Source organism: Frankliniella occidentalis, unplaced genomic scaffold, assembly GCF_000697945.3.
Source record: "Frankliniella occidentalis isolate FOCC.00 unplaced genomic scaffold, Focc_3.1 Scaffold14, whole genome shotgun sequence".
NCBI lineage: Eukaryota > Metazoa > Arthropoda > Insecta > Thysanoptera > Thripidae > Frankliniella > Frankliniella occidentalis.
In genome coordinates, this window is record NW_026267144.1 from 241,672 (window position 1) to 252,703 (window position 11,032).

Genomic DNA, 11,032 nt, shown 5'->3' on the forward strand with positions numbered 1-11,032 from the left:
CGAATCCCCTTTGCATTTGGTGCAAGAGAGAAATAAAAGTACACAACTTTTTATTTTTTTCTGAAAAAGATGTATTACATTCCTTGCTGTCGCAAGCTGTCAAGATGCGGTCGAAATAGTTTTGACGCCATTTATAGCGAGTAGAACACTCGAATGAACGTGCCCATCTTTGTTTTTGGTGTGCGCCGTCCTGGTGGGAAGGCGCGGCCAGGCCGGCCTGCTCGCCTCGGACGGTACGTGCCTCGGGCCAGAGCGAGTGATGCGCCTCCATTGTTTTTGAAGTCTTAATCTTAATGAATCGGCGCGCCCTGCTGCCCGCTCCTCGTGTCCTTGGCCTTGGCGCGCGAGTCCATCACAATCTTCTGCTTTTGCTCACACTTCCCAGAGATTTTCATTTGTGAGTGTGTGTGTGTGTGTTTTATATTTTTTGGACGCGTGCGGGAAGCGCCGGCGGGCCGAGCCTGAGCTAAGCAGCGCACAGCAGGACAGCAGGCGCGAGTACAGAGTCACGCACTTCAACGAGAGGCCGCCGCTGCTTTCCAAGCTGCGCAAGCTGCTGCTCAAGCTGCTGCTCAAGCTGCTGATGCTCAAGCTGCTGCTTGGTGCTTGCTCGGGGTGCCTCTCTATACCCCACCACGGCGTTTGCGGACCGCAAAGAAAGCTGTTGGTGCGGCGGCGGCGACGGGCGACACTCCGCGGCGTCAGGTTCCCCAGGTGTTCCAGCAGGACTGGTAGTTTGCCCGCGCCCGGCTGGCCGCCGCTGCTCCGCTGCTCCGCTGCTGCAGCGACAAGGAGTGATTTTGGACGTCACGACGGCCACTACTTCCTCTGTGCGTTATTGCGTCACGGTCCGGCTCCGGCGGCGGGCCGGTCCAGCGGCCGCTGGGTAACGGGCCGCGGCGGCCGCGGGGCCGTCCGGGGGGACACGCCGTAGCCGCGGCCGCTGGAGAAAAATGCTGACTGGAGTTGTGCATAATGCGCTCTGCGTGCGATGGGTGGCCTCTGCGCCCCGCCCCACCTCACCCCGCCCAACCCCGCCCCGCCCAGTCCGGCACCGCTCCCATGCTCTCCTTGGGCGGCCCCGGAGCACGGCCGGCCGGGCTATCTGGGCGGTGCCATCGCCGCTGCCCCACCACACCACCACCACGCCCCCGAGTCAATCAGACCGTCGGGATCCCAGAGAGTCCTCCGTCGGATACGTACTCTACGCGTTGGATTGTCGTGCAAGTCGGCCAAGGTGAAGTGGGGCGGGGGCGAGGCGGGGTCGGGGAGCCGCGCATCTCCGCCCGCGGAGACGGCGGACGCACAGGGAATGCCGCGCTGCGACGGGCGCGCGTCGCTTTGCGGAAGGGGCGGCCAGCGGGGCCGGCGGGGACGCGGCAACGGGCCTGCGGAGCCTGCGGTCAGCGCCGCGTCGTCGAGGAATGCGGGGGCGTCCGCCTGGAGTCGCGAGTCGCAGTCCTGCTTGCCGGGGAGAACGATGCCGCCGTGTCGCGAAAGAGAGTGGGGGCGAGGGGTATGACCTCTGCCTGATGCTCTTCTGAAAGGTATGTAGAGAGACCGCCATCTACTCGCGTTTAACGTCCGTCTCCCTAGCGGCGTGCCGGGAGGGTGGGCGGCCTCTCTAGCCACACGCGCTACACGCTCGCCTGACACACACACACACACACACACACACACACACACACACACACACGTGCGCAATTATGCTCGAGATCACGTTTCGCGGCGCGCTCTCTGTGTTGTCGCTGCGTTTGTCAGCCAGTGACCTACCTCGAGCACGGCGACAGTCACCGGCGAAGGAGCGTGTCTGTGTGTGTGTATGTGTGTGTGTGCCTTTCTTAGTGTCGTTGCGGTGGCCCTATCAGATGCCCGGTTAGCACGTAATAGGCTGAGCAGAGGGAGGCGAAGGCAAGGCCAGAGTCCCCGTTATACACGTGTGTGGTGGCGGGGCGGGGCGGGGCGGGGCGCGGAGCCAAAGGAAACAACCACCACCGCGCGCGCGACTATTTCGGAGGAATGCTAAGGTAAAAAGAAGTAATAAGTGGTTAACCCCGTGGCTGGCGGGGCCCGCGGTAACGCACCGCCACCGCCGAGTCGTCTCTCGCTAACTCTGCGCGAGGCGCGCTTTTGATGTAACGGTATCCATCTTGCGCATGCGGTCCGCGACGGGACGGGACGCGACGCGACGGCGGCCTGACGTGCTCACTGCGATTTGTGTGTCTGACTTGCTCTGCCGGGCACGTTTCCGTGCGGCACCCACCACCGCCGCCACCGCGCTGAGGGCCTCTGCTGCAGGGACATTCTCCTCCCCCCCCCCCCGGACGCGCCGCCGCGTGTCCTGTTTGCGGTGGGTTCGCGACGGTGCTGCGTGTATCCTGCTGGGTCCCATGATGGACGTCGCGTACGCTGTCCTCCTCCTCACCCGGCCAGGCCCGGCTCCTCTGTCGCTCTGCGTGACGGACTCAAGTGCGTTACTCGTCTCGCTTTGCTACACGTTTCGTTTCGTGGCGTATTCTTGTCGTGCCGCTCATTTCTCACGCAACTGCCACCACCCGGACCAGCAGCGTGGAGTGGTCCGCTAGTCTCGGTTGACGACTCTTTCTCTCTGTCTCTCTCCCTTAGCTCCAGCCTCGTGACCCGACACTAGTGTGCCCCCTGGCGGCCCTGTCTCGGCCGGTGAGTTTTCCCCCCGGCGCCGCGCTGGCCGCGAGCCGTCCGCCCCACCCTGGCCAGTCTTGGCATAAAGGAAGAAAAGGGCAAAGCGGGGCAAAGGCAAAAGCAGGCGCCGCCGGTCGAAACGCGCTGAAGTAATTCGCACCCCTCATCCTCGTCCTCTTGAGGACCTTTTAAATATTCCACAATTCCCAAACACCACCGCTCGCGCCCTGGCCTTTCTCGTTGTGCTGCGCGGTGTCTCCTTCCCTCCCCCCTCGCGAGCTGGACTGTGCGACGCTACGCCACGCTGCGCTGGTCGAGGCGGCCGAGGCCCTGCTCCTGCCGCTGCTGCTGCAGCTGCTGCCGCAGCCGCCCGCCCGAGGGCCCCGCGGGCACGCCGCGGTCTGCATGTTTACATGCGGGGCCGTTTTACCTGTCGCCTCTCTGCCTTTCTCTCGATGAGCGAGTTCATTAGCGCCACTGCCACTCCCTCGCCAGCTCTGCTGCTCTGCTGCTCTGCTGCTCCGTGAGTGAGATGCTCCTCCCCCTCCCCCTCTCCGCGTTCTGCTGCTCTTCGTGCTCCGCCCGCACGGCGGCCAGTGCATGACTTTGACATTCGTCTTGTGGGAACGGATACGACCGACCGACCGACCGACCGACCGACCGACCGGCGTCCGACCCAGCCGGGGCAGCCGCCGCCGTCTTCCCGATCAAATCATCATAATCACTGTGCCGCGACCTTTTCGTGCCGCGGGTGGGGCGGGGGCGGGACGGGTCGAAGTCTCTATCCGCCAAATCACCATATGCACCGGCGGGGACTGGCCTGGCCTGGGTTGGTCTGTCCGACCGGCTCCCGCGCACAGGCCCCCCCTTCCCCCCTTTTTCCAAAGCAGACCGATTGCTGCGCCCCCTGTCCCAGTTGTTGGAGTGCGGCGGAGGGCGAGGGGAGGCGCCGTCGACGTGACATGGCGCAAAAGGAGGAAATCTCCTTGTGGGCCGGGCCGGCCGGTGCAGCGGCCCCGCGACCAGCGCTGCGGCACGACGCCGGCCCCGTCGCGTCTTCGCGGAATCGTTTTGCGCACAGCCGTGGCCCGGCGGCCCGTTGGCTGGCGAGGCGCGGCGGGGAGCCGGAGCGCTGTTATGAGAAATCCAGCGGGTGGCGGCGTTTGTTGGCGTGGCTGCATATCGATGAGGTGCCTGTCGGCTGGCGCGGTATATGTGAGGGAGGAGGCGCATGACGTCGCGGAGCGTGACACGACGCTCTCGCCATATCACATCTCCCTGTCTGTCTCCGTCGCTCTCACGCACTCGCATCCAGAGCAAGGCCCGTTCCGTCCCGTTCAGCACAGCGGAGCGCACAAGCAGCACACCGTCGCCGTCGTCGTCGCCCGTGTTCGAATTGGCCTCTTCCGCGTTGGGCCGGCTCCAACACACAGGGCGGCGCGCGCCACGCCCCGCGCGGATGTCATCTCAGTAACGGGCCTGTCCCGGTGTGGCCCGGTGTGCCCGGCCCGGCCTGGCCCGCACAAAGGACAAGGAGTGAGGTGAGGGGGGACGGCCGGTCATGTCATCCACTGGACTGGAGAGGGAGGAGCTGCAGGGGCGCGCAGATGAGTGTGGGAGCCCTGCTGCTGGAAATGTCAGCTACTACTGCTGCCGCATGACCTCCGCCGCGCGATTCTCTCGCATTTTTATTTTTTTAATTTCAAAAAAATACATGTTTTCTCCTCTGATTTAGCAGTCGAGTTGCACCCAAACGCCCTTGTCTCCTCCGCCTCTCTCGCACTCACTGCCAGCAGCGCTGCCTCTCTCTCTCTCTCTGCGTCGCCCGCGTCTCAGTAATTGCAAATAAGCGTGGCGGGTGCCAGAGCCGCAGAGTGCCGAGCTGTTGCTTTTAAAAGCCGGCGTGCGCTGCTGCTGCTGCTGCCGCCGCCACTGCGGCTGCGGAGGTTTGACCCACATAATTCGGAGCCCTAAGGCTAAGAAGGGCCTGGCGGCCTGGCGGGCGGTGGCGTGGCCATCCTGGCCTGGTGCGGCGGCGTGCCGTTGTGGGCGGGGCACGAGGCGCACTGCTGCTGCTGCAGTGCCTCGCGGAAAGGAAAATAAATGCATTCATTCTCGTTTCTTGTCTGCGTTGTATTCGAGGAATATATATAAGAAAAGCGAAAAAACGTTTTGTTGGCAGTGTGAGCCGGGCGGGCCCGTTAAAACCATTACGGTCCCCGCTGTGGGTCCGCCACCGCCGCCGCTTCCTTCCGGTATTGTTCTCCCGCAGTGAGGCTGATCGGCGAGCGGCCGGCCCGCGGCCCAGTCCAGAGAGCAGAGCGGTGCTGGAGCAGAAGCAGGAGGAGGAGGAGGCAGAAAAGATTTCAGGCGCGTGCTCCTCTGGCGGCCCGTGAGGCTCGTGGACTCGCGGTGCGGTACGCGCGCTCGTGCACCAGGAGTCGCACGCACGACGCGGCCGCGAGCGCAGAGTCCCGCGGGCGAAGAGAGTTCCGTGGGAAGAGAGTCTCTCTGGGAAGAGACCGCCGTCCTTCCCATCAGGCGGGGAGCCGCCCGGCGCGTAGGCCACCGCGCCCGCTGCGCGCCGCCCGCCTGGGCGGGTGGCCTACCCCGCGGCGCTCGGGGCCGGGCCAGGCCGGGGGCCGGGGGCCGCACCGGGACCGGGCCGAGCCGACACCGTGACTAAACTGGACTGGATCACTTTCCGAGGGCCCTTTGTTTGCCTTGCTCTGGCTGTTACTACCTTGCTCCAACGAAGCGTGGAGGAGAGAGAGAGAGGGGGGGGGGAGGGCTGCGCATGTGGGACTCGCGTTAGGCCTGTTAGCAAACCGGGCGGGGCGGGCAGGCGGGCCGGTGTCGCGCGCGGAGCCGAGTGCATGGTAGGTGTCCTCGACCTGCGCCCCGCCCGCGCCGCCCGCGCCGCCCTGCCGCGCCCCACGGTAACGTACCGTAACTCGTGCCGGGTTGGCCACGCCCGCAAGGACGCCGGCGGGCGGCGGCGGCTGCTGCTGGTGCTGTCCTGGCTGCTGTTGGCAGTATTGGCAGCCTGACCTATGCGCGAGGCGTTTAGCTCACTGGAAATATTGCCGACCGAAATGGACTACTGTGTTACGCTGCGCCTGTCCACTCGGCGTCGGAGGGATGTTTGTGTCAGTGGAGGATGCCGTGTCTGACGAGTGGTTTTGTCTTTGTGTTTGCAGGAGCACCTCCAAGGCCTCGTACCTGGCGCTGCGCAAGGGCGGCGAGCGCGAGTCGACGCTGCCCAGCTTCGAGGGGAGCTACAAGCAGACGCAGCCCTCGGGCCTGGTGCCCGCCGGACACGTGCCCACGGGCGGCGTGGCGCTCACCAACCACAGCGTCGCGCAGCCCCAGGCGCCGCCCCGGCCCCACCAGGACATCGTGCTCATGGTGGTGCAGCCCAAGTCCGTCATAGGTGAGTGTGCACACGCGTGCAGCTGTCGCGGTTGTTGTCCCCGATCACCGAGATCGTGTTACTGATTTAATTCTTGGTGTGTCCGCAGCCGAGCGCCAGAGGCTGTCTTCCGACGAGGAGCGGTCGCCCAAACATCTGAGCCCGTCATCAAGCCCCACCCACACCAGTCACACCCATACGGCCGTCCCGGCGATCGCAGTTCCGGTCCCGACCTCGCTCTCCGCTTCCCTGGCCAGCGACTCGGACTCGTGCTGCAGCGCCGACAGGCTGTCGCTGTCGCTGTCCCTCTCGCCTTCCCCGACGTCCGCGTCGTCCCCTTCGGCGTCGCCCTCTCCTCCCGTGACGAGCTCGGCGACCCCGTCGCCCCCGCTGGTCAACTACAAGCAGACTCCCAGCGAGCCTGTGGCACCACCTACCCCGCCCTACCCCGTCAACCACCACCACAACAGCCGCGTCAACAACCTCACACCTTCGGTGGCGGTCGCCGCGGCCTCGCTGTGCAATATTTCGCGCACAAGCGACGCCGCATCTCAGACCGACCTGGTGCAGACCCCGCCGCCCTCGCCGCCACCCTCTCCCCCGCCATCACCGCCGCCCTCGCCGCCTCCGTCGCCACCACCCTCGCCGAAGCCCGGCCAGAAGCAGCGGCTGCACGAGGAGCTGGAGGTGGAGCGGCTCTCGCGGGACCTCGCGAGCCGTCTCCACGGCAACGAGAGGCTGCAGGAACTTCTAGGTAGCTGACATATTTTTAGGAATTTGCATTTATAAAAACCAACCCAAATGTTTTTACTTCGGGGTAAATTTGCAGAACGGCCATTGTTTTTCCTTTGTTTTACACATTTTTCTTTTTGTATTGCAGCACCTGCTCCAGAATACAAGAAGCCAGCGGATTATGTTACGGGGCTCTTCAATGTGGCTGTTCGGCCCAGGAAAACATGTTCAAAGTCGACATCCACTTCAATGTGTCCACCATCATCAAATAGTTTAACCATGACAGTTTTGGCTCAGCCAGTTTCTGTCGAGAGCGTAAGCTCTAGTACACCTATGAAAATAGAATCAAATCCACCAGTTCCCAGTAAAAGAGAATCTTATACTAATAGTTTATCAAATTCAAGCCTGAACTCAAGTCGATCCTCATTAGAGGTTTCATCAAGCAACGGCTGTGTAGGCTCAACTTCTCCCACTAGTCGCTCAACAGAAACTTCCAATTGCATGTAAGTTTTTCAATCAGTTAATCTTAAAATACCCATATTAATGCTGTATTTTGTCTACTTTTTAAACAGCATCAGTATATTTATCTGTTTTTACTCTTTTACAGGGAAGCCTTGCCAGCTAGCTCAGCATTTTTTGCTACATCAGAATCCAAAGCTCGTCTTCTTACAAGGCTTAGCCAAGACAATTCCTCAGCAGTTGATCTCAGTGGAACAGAACTGAACCAAAAGAAGGTATGCAACTTTTCCCTCTTTTTTTATATTTTGTTTCATTGAATAATTTTTTTGCAGTAGTTTTCTTCTAGTTACTGTGATTTGATTTAGTTTTTAATTTTTTTGTTATGTGCCTTGTTAGGAGGAATTGGTGACTCGCCTATCAAGAAAATTAGAAATTCTTCGAGAAGAACAAGATGCTTTGACTGAGGAGCGAAGACTTAATGAGGAGCTAGGTGAAGCTGTTTGTACCAGAGTAGGGAAAGTAGCGCGACCTGGACAGTCATCCAAGTTGCGTTTACATGTCTCTGAAGTGGGCCACATAACATCTTTATTGCTTGGGCTTTCGGGGCGACTAGCAAGAGCAGAAAATGCCCTTCTCGCCTTGCCACTCCACCATCATGAAAGAGTATGTATATTTTTTGATAAAGCAACTCGTTATGACTGCATTAATTTAAAGGCACTAATTTACTTCTTTATTTATTTATTTATTAACCTTAGGTTTCCCTTGAGAGCAAACGTGATAAACTTCTATCTCAGCTGATGGAAGCCAAGCAGTTGAAGACCAGCATCGACCAACGAAGTGAAAGTGTGATGAAGTCATTGTCAACATGCCTTAGTCCATCTGACCTTGATGATTACCAGCATTTTATTAGTATGAAAGCCAAACTTATTGTTGATGCCCGAGAATTAGCAGATAAGATCTCACTTGGGGAGGAACAGCTTGATGCCCTGCGTGAAACCTTGTCATAATGAAATGACTTTTTGCAAACCCATTTTGTTTATTTAATTTTTTTTTGTCAGCTTTAAACTTGAAGCTTTGAGTTTCTTGTTTTCTACTATAGTTTCAAAAGACTGCACAGGCTTCAAATTGGTATGTGAGCTTCTTGTTATTTGGCTCTAATTTATCAGTATTGTAACTTTAATAACAAAAAGTTCAGAAACAATGGACAGTATCCAATGTTTAAAATGATTGGTCCTATCTTTGTTCAATTTTTTCAATTGCTTAACAGTTAAAAAAATATTGCGCTATATACAGCTGTTAACTGTGCAATTATCATAAACTAAATTTTGAACGCAAGAGCTCGACAATATATGCTATAAGCCAATGTACTGATATGAAAATCAAGAATTATTATCAACTTAACTTCTGACAATGATGTAAAAGTGAAAGTGGGCAGGAGTCATGTGTTCTGACTGACCATTCTTACCTAGGTCTGGACTACTCTCAGTCATCAGTCACACTTAGTGCTCAAACCATTTTGAGTTGAAATATCCTTGTATTTAAGTCAGAACATGATACTCCTAGGTCAATTGAGAATCTCGTGTTAATACAAAACACCTCAATTGTATTGTTATTTGATTAAAAGAAAATTGTGATGTATATTTGAGATGCAAATGGTTTGTGGAATTTTTGTGTCATATATTCTTGCAGAAGTAGAAATATAAAACTGTTATCATCTGAATGCATTATTCAGTGAAATATCAATGCCATGTGATTCTCCAATGCATTATATCAAACTAATAGTTTTACTTGTATGCTCATTATTACCGAACTCCTGAGGAAGTTGAATGCCCGAAGATACTCTGTGTATTTTACTCAATTAGATGCTCACAACAATAGATATCTTGTTACAGTATTTTGGAAGCCAATTTAACTATGCATTTTTAATCTTTATTTAAAAACTACATCATTCAAGGTACCCCTCTGTTCTGTAATGCACCATTAAAATTCAAAGGTGTATTATTTAATGGGCTCAAGTAATGACTGCCTTCCTCAGTGAGTATGTTATATTATCCTTGCCCAACAAGAATTGTCATTAGCATCTCAAATATGGGTAATATGTAGAAATTTTCCAAAAGAGGTAATCTCTTTTGGTCTATGCATACCTAGTCCTGTTGCTTGTCTATACTGCTCTTTCCTAAGGAGTCTTTAAGGCTCTTGTTTGGATTAAACTTGCCACTGATCATCAGTGATAGTCCATTTTAAATTTATGAATCCGTCCAGGAAAAACCAACCATGGCAGTAGACATGTAATCATAAATGTACAGTATTGTTGCTTCCTGTTGTTATTGCTGCTGCAATGAATGCAGTGTTCTTATCTAATCTCTTCATAGCTGTTTTAATAGATGGCCCTTCAGCGGTCCACAGGAAGGCTGCTGTTGAAAGAACATTTTAGAATAGCTTTTCAAAGAACATTTTATTTCAACAAGACTGCTGACATGTGCCATCTATTGAATTTTCTTGTGGAAATTTTCTTGTCCACTTTCAGCTGTGTACTCTTTTGTATGGTCATCAAAGCCATTCTTATACCTTCTGTACAAATGTTACTACGTAATTTAAGAAAGAAGTACTTTTTCCTTGAGAATACTCCTTTGACCACAGTTGCTCTCAAGGAACGACTTCTGTATTGTGATACTGATGATGTGAATTGTAAATAAATGAGTAAATAAACTGATAAATTTATTGAAGAACACATTCTGAGTATCATAAATTTTTTTCCACCCCTACAACTTTAATTTAGAAATATTTCACATCCGTCATTTCTCTGGAATTCCTGCTACCCTTTGATTTAAAAACACATCAGTCAGTCTCATCAAAGCTGGCACAACACTTTTTCCTAAATATCTTCTTTGTAGCCATACATCCAAAGATTTTCATGACGGAATACCTCACATCACAGTATAAGTTTTATTCTGCTGTAATGATAATAAACTTCAGACTTCAATATCACTCTCATCAAGAACCACTCCAAAAAACAGTCATTCACTTAATTACAAAATGTTTTCTTAAATCCTTTCCAGGAACAAATACTAGGTATATTCCACAATCAAAGCATTTGTTTTCTATTTGTAAACATCACAGAAATTTTAATATCAATCTATGTACATCGTACGAAGACTGCATCTACAGTCCATGCCCATGTCGTACAAGGAGACCAACGTCCACGTAAATCTTCTATTTGGTTCATAAGCGCGCATTAACCTGTGAAAACCCAAATAAGCACATGAAAAGGTGGGTCTTAATTGTGTGAAAAAGTCATTAATATTGCTGAATACACATATTTACCAAAGTCTCCCTGTTAGAAAAACGCCCCATCCTCCATCAGGCCGCGCTGAGCAGCGCCTTCTCATCCATTGGCCACTCCATCCCCGTGCTGCCCTCTTCCATGTAGCCGCATGGCTCCGCACCTGTCAAGCACAACAGATTAGACACGTCGTGTAGCTACAGCCGACAGTGCCCGAGTCAGCTTCAACTGAACCGTCTACAGACGAATTCATTACTTCCGCCAGTGCTAGAATATCAACCAGAAGGAAACTAAAGCGAAAACGAAAGATATCAATGCCGTGGGGGGAGGGGGGTCTAGAACAGCGTTACGTCACATTTTTTTGAGTTAAGAAAATTACGTTTTTTAGCAGCTTTTATCGAGTCAATTTGCCGAACAGCGACTACTTCTTAGCTTTAGAAAGGATTTATGAGCCTGGAGTCAAAAGGAGCCTAAACCCAAAGTCC

General features: G+C 54.4%; 2 protein-coding genes across 3 annotated transcripts in view; one reads left to right on the forward strand and one right to left on the reverse strand.

Moving 5' to 3' along the window:
* Window positions 1-9,995, forward strand: part of LOC113204951 (protein Shroom2) — a 59,514-nt gene extending 49,519 nt beyond the window's left edge. For both annotated transcript variants that reach the window (XM_052263865.1, XM_052263866.1), the window contains 6 exons: window positions 5,862-6,094; window positions 6,183-6,827; window positions 6,954-7,308; window positions 7,413-7,539; window positions 7,661-7,927; window positions 8,020-9,995. In XM_052263865.1, the coding sequence (XP_052119825.1) occupies window positions 5,862-6,094; window positions 6,183-6,827; window positions 6,954-7,308; window positions 7,413-7,539; window positions 7,661-7,927; window positions 8,020-8,271 (1,879 nt within the window). In that variant the 3' untranslated portion in view covers window positions 8,272-9,995. The remainder of the gene's footprint in view (window positions 1-5,861; window positions 6,095-6,182; window positions 6,828-6,953; window positions 7,309-7,412; window positions 7,540-7,660; window positions 7,928-8,019) is intronic.
* LOC113204950 (uncharacterized) overlaps window positions 9,970-11,032 on the reverse strand; it is a 44,318-nt gene continuing 43,255 nt past the window's right edge. The window contains exons 6-7 of the mRNA XM_052263871.1: window positions 10,589-10,710; window positions 9,970-10,504 (exon numbers count right to left, since the gene is read on the reverse strand). Of these exons, the coding sequence (XP_052119831.1) occupies window positions 10,625-10,710 (86 nt within the window). The 3' untranslated portion in view covers window positions 9,970-10,504; window positions 10,589-10,624. The remainder of the gene's footprint in view (window positions 10,505-10,588; window positions 10,711-11,032) is intronic.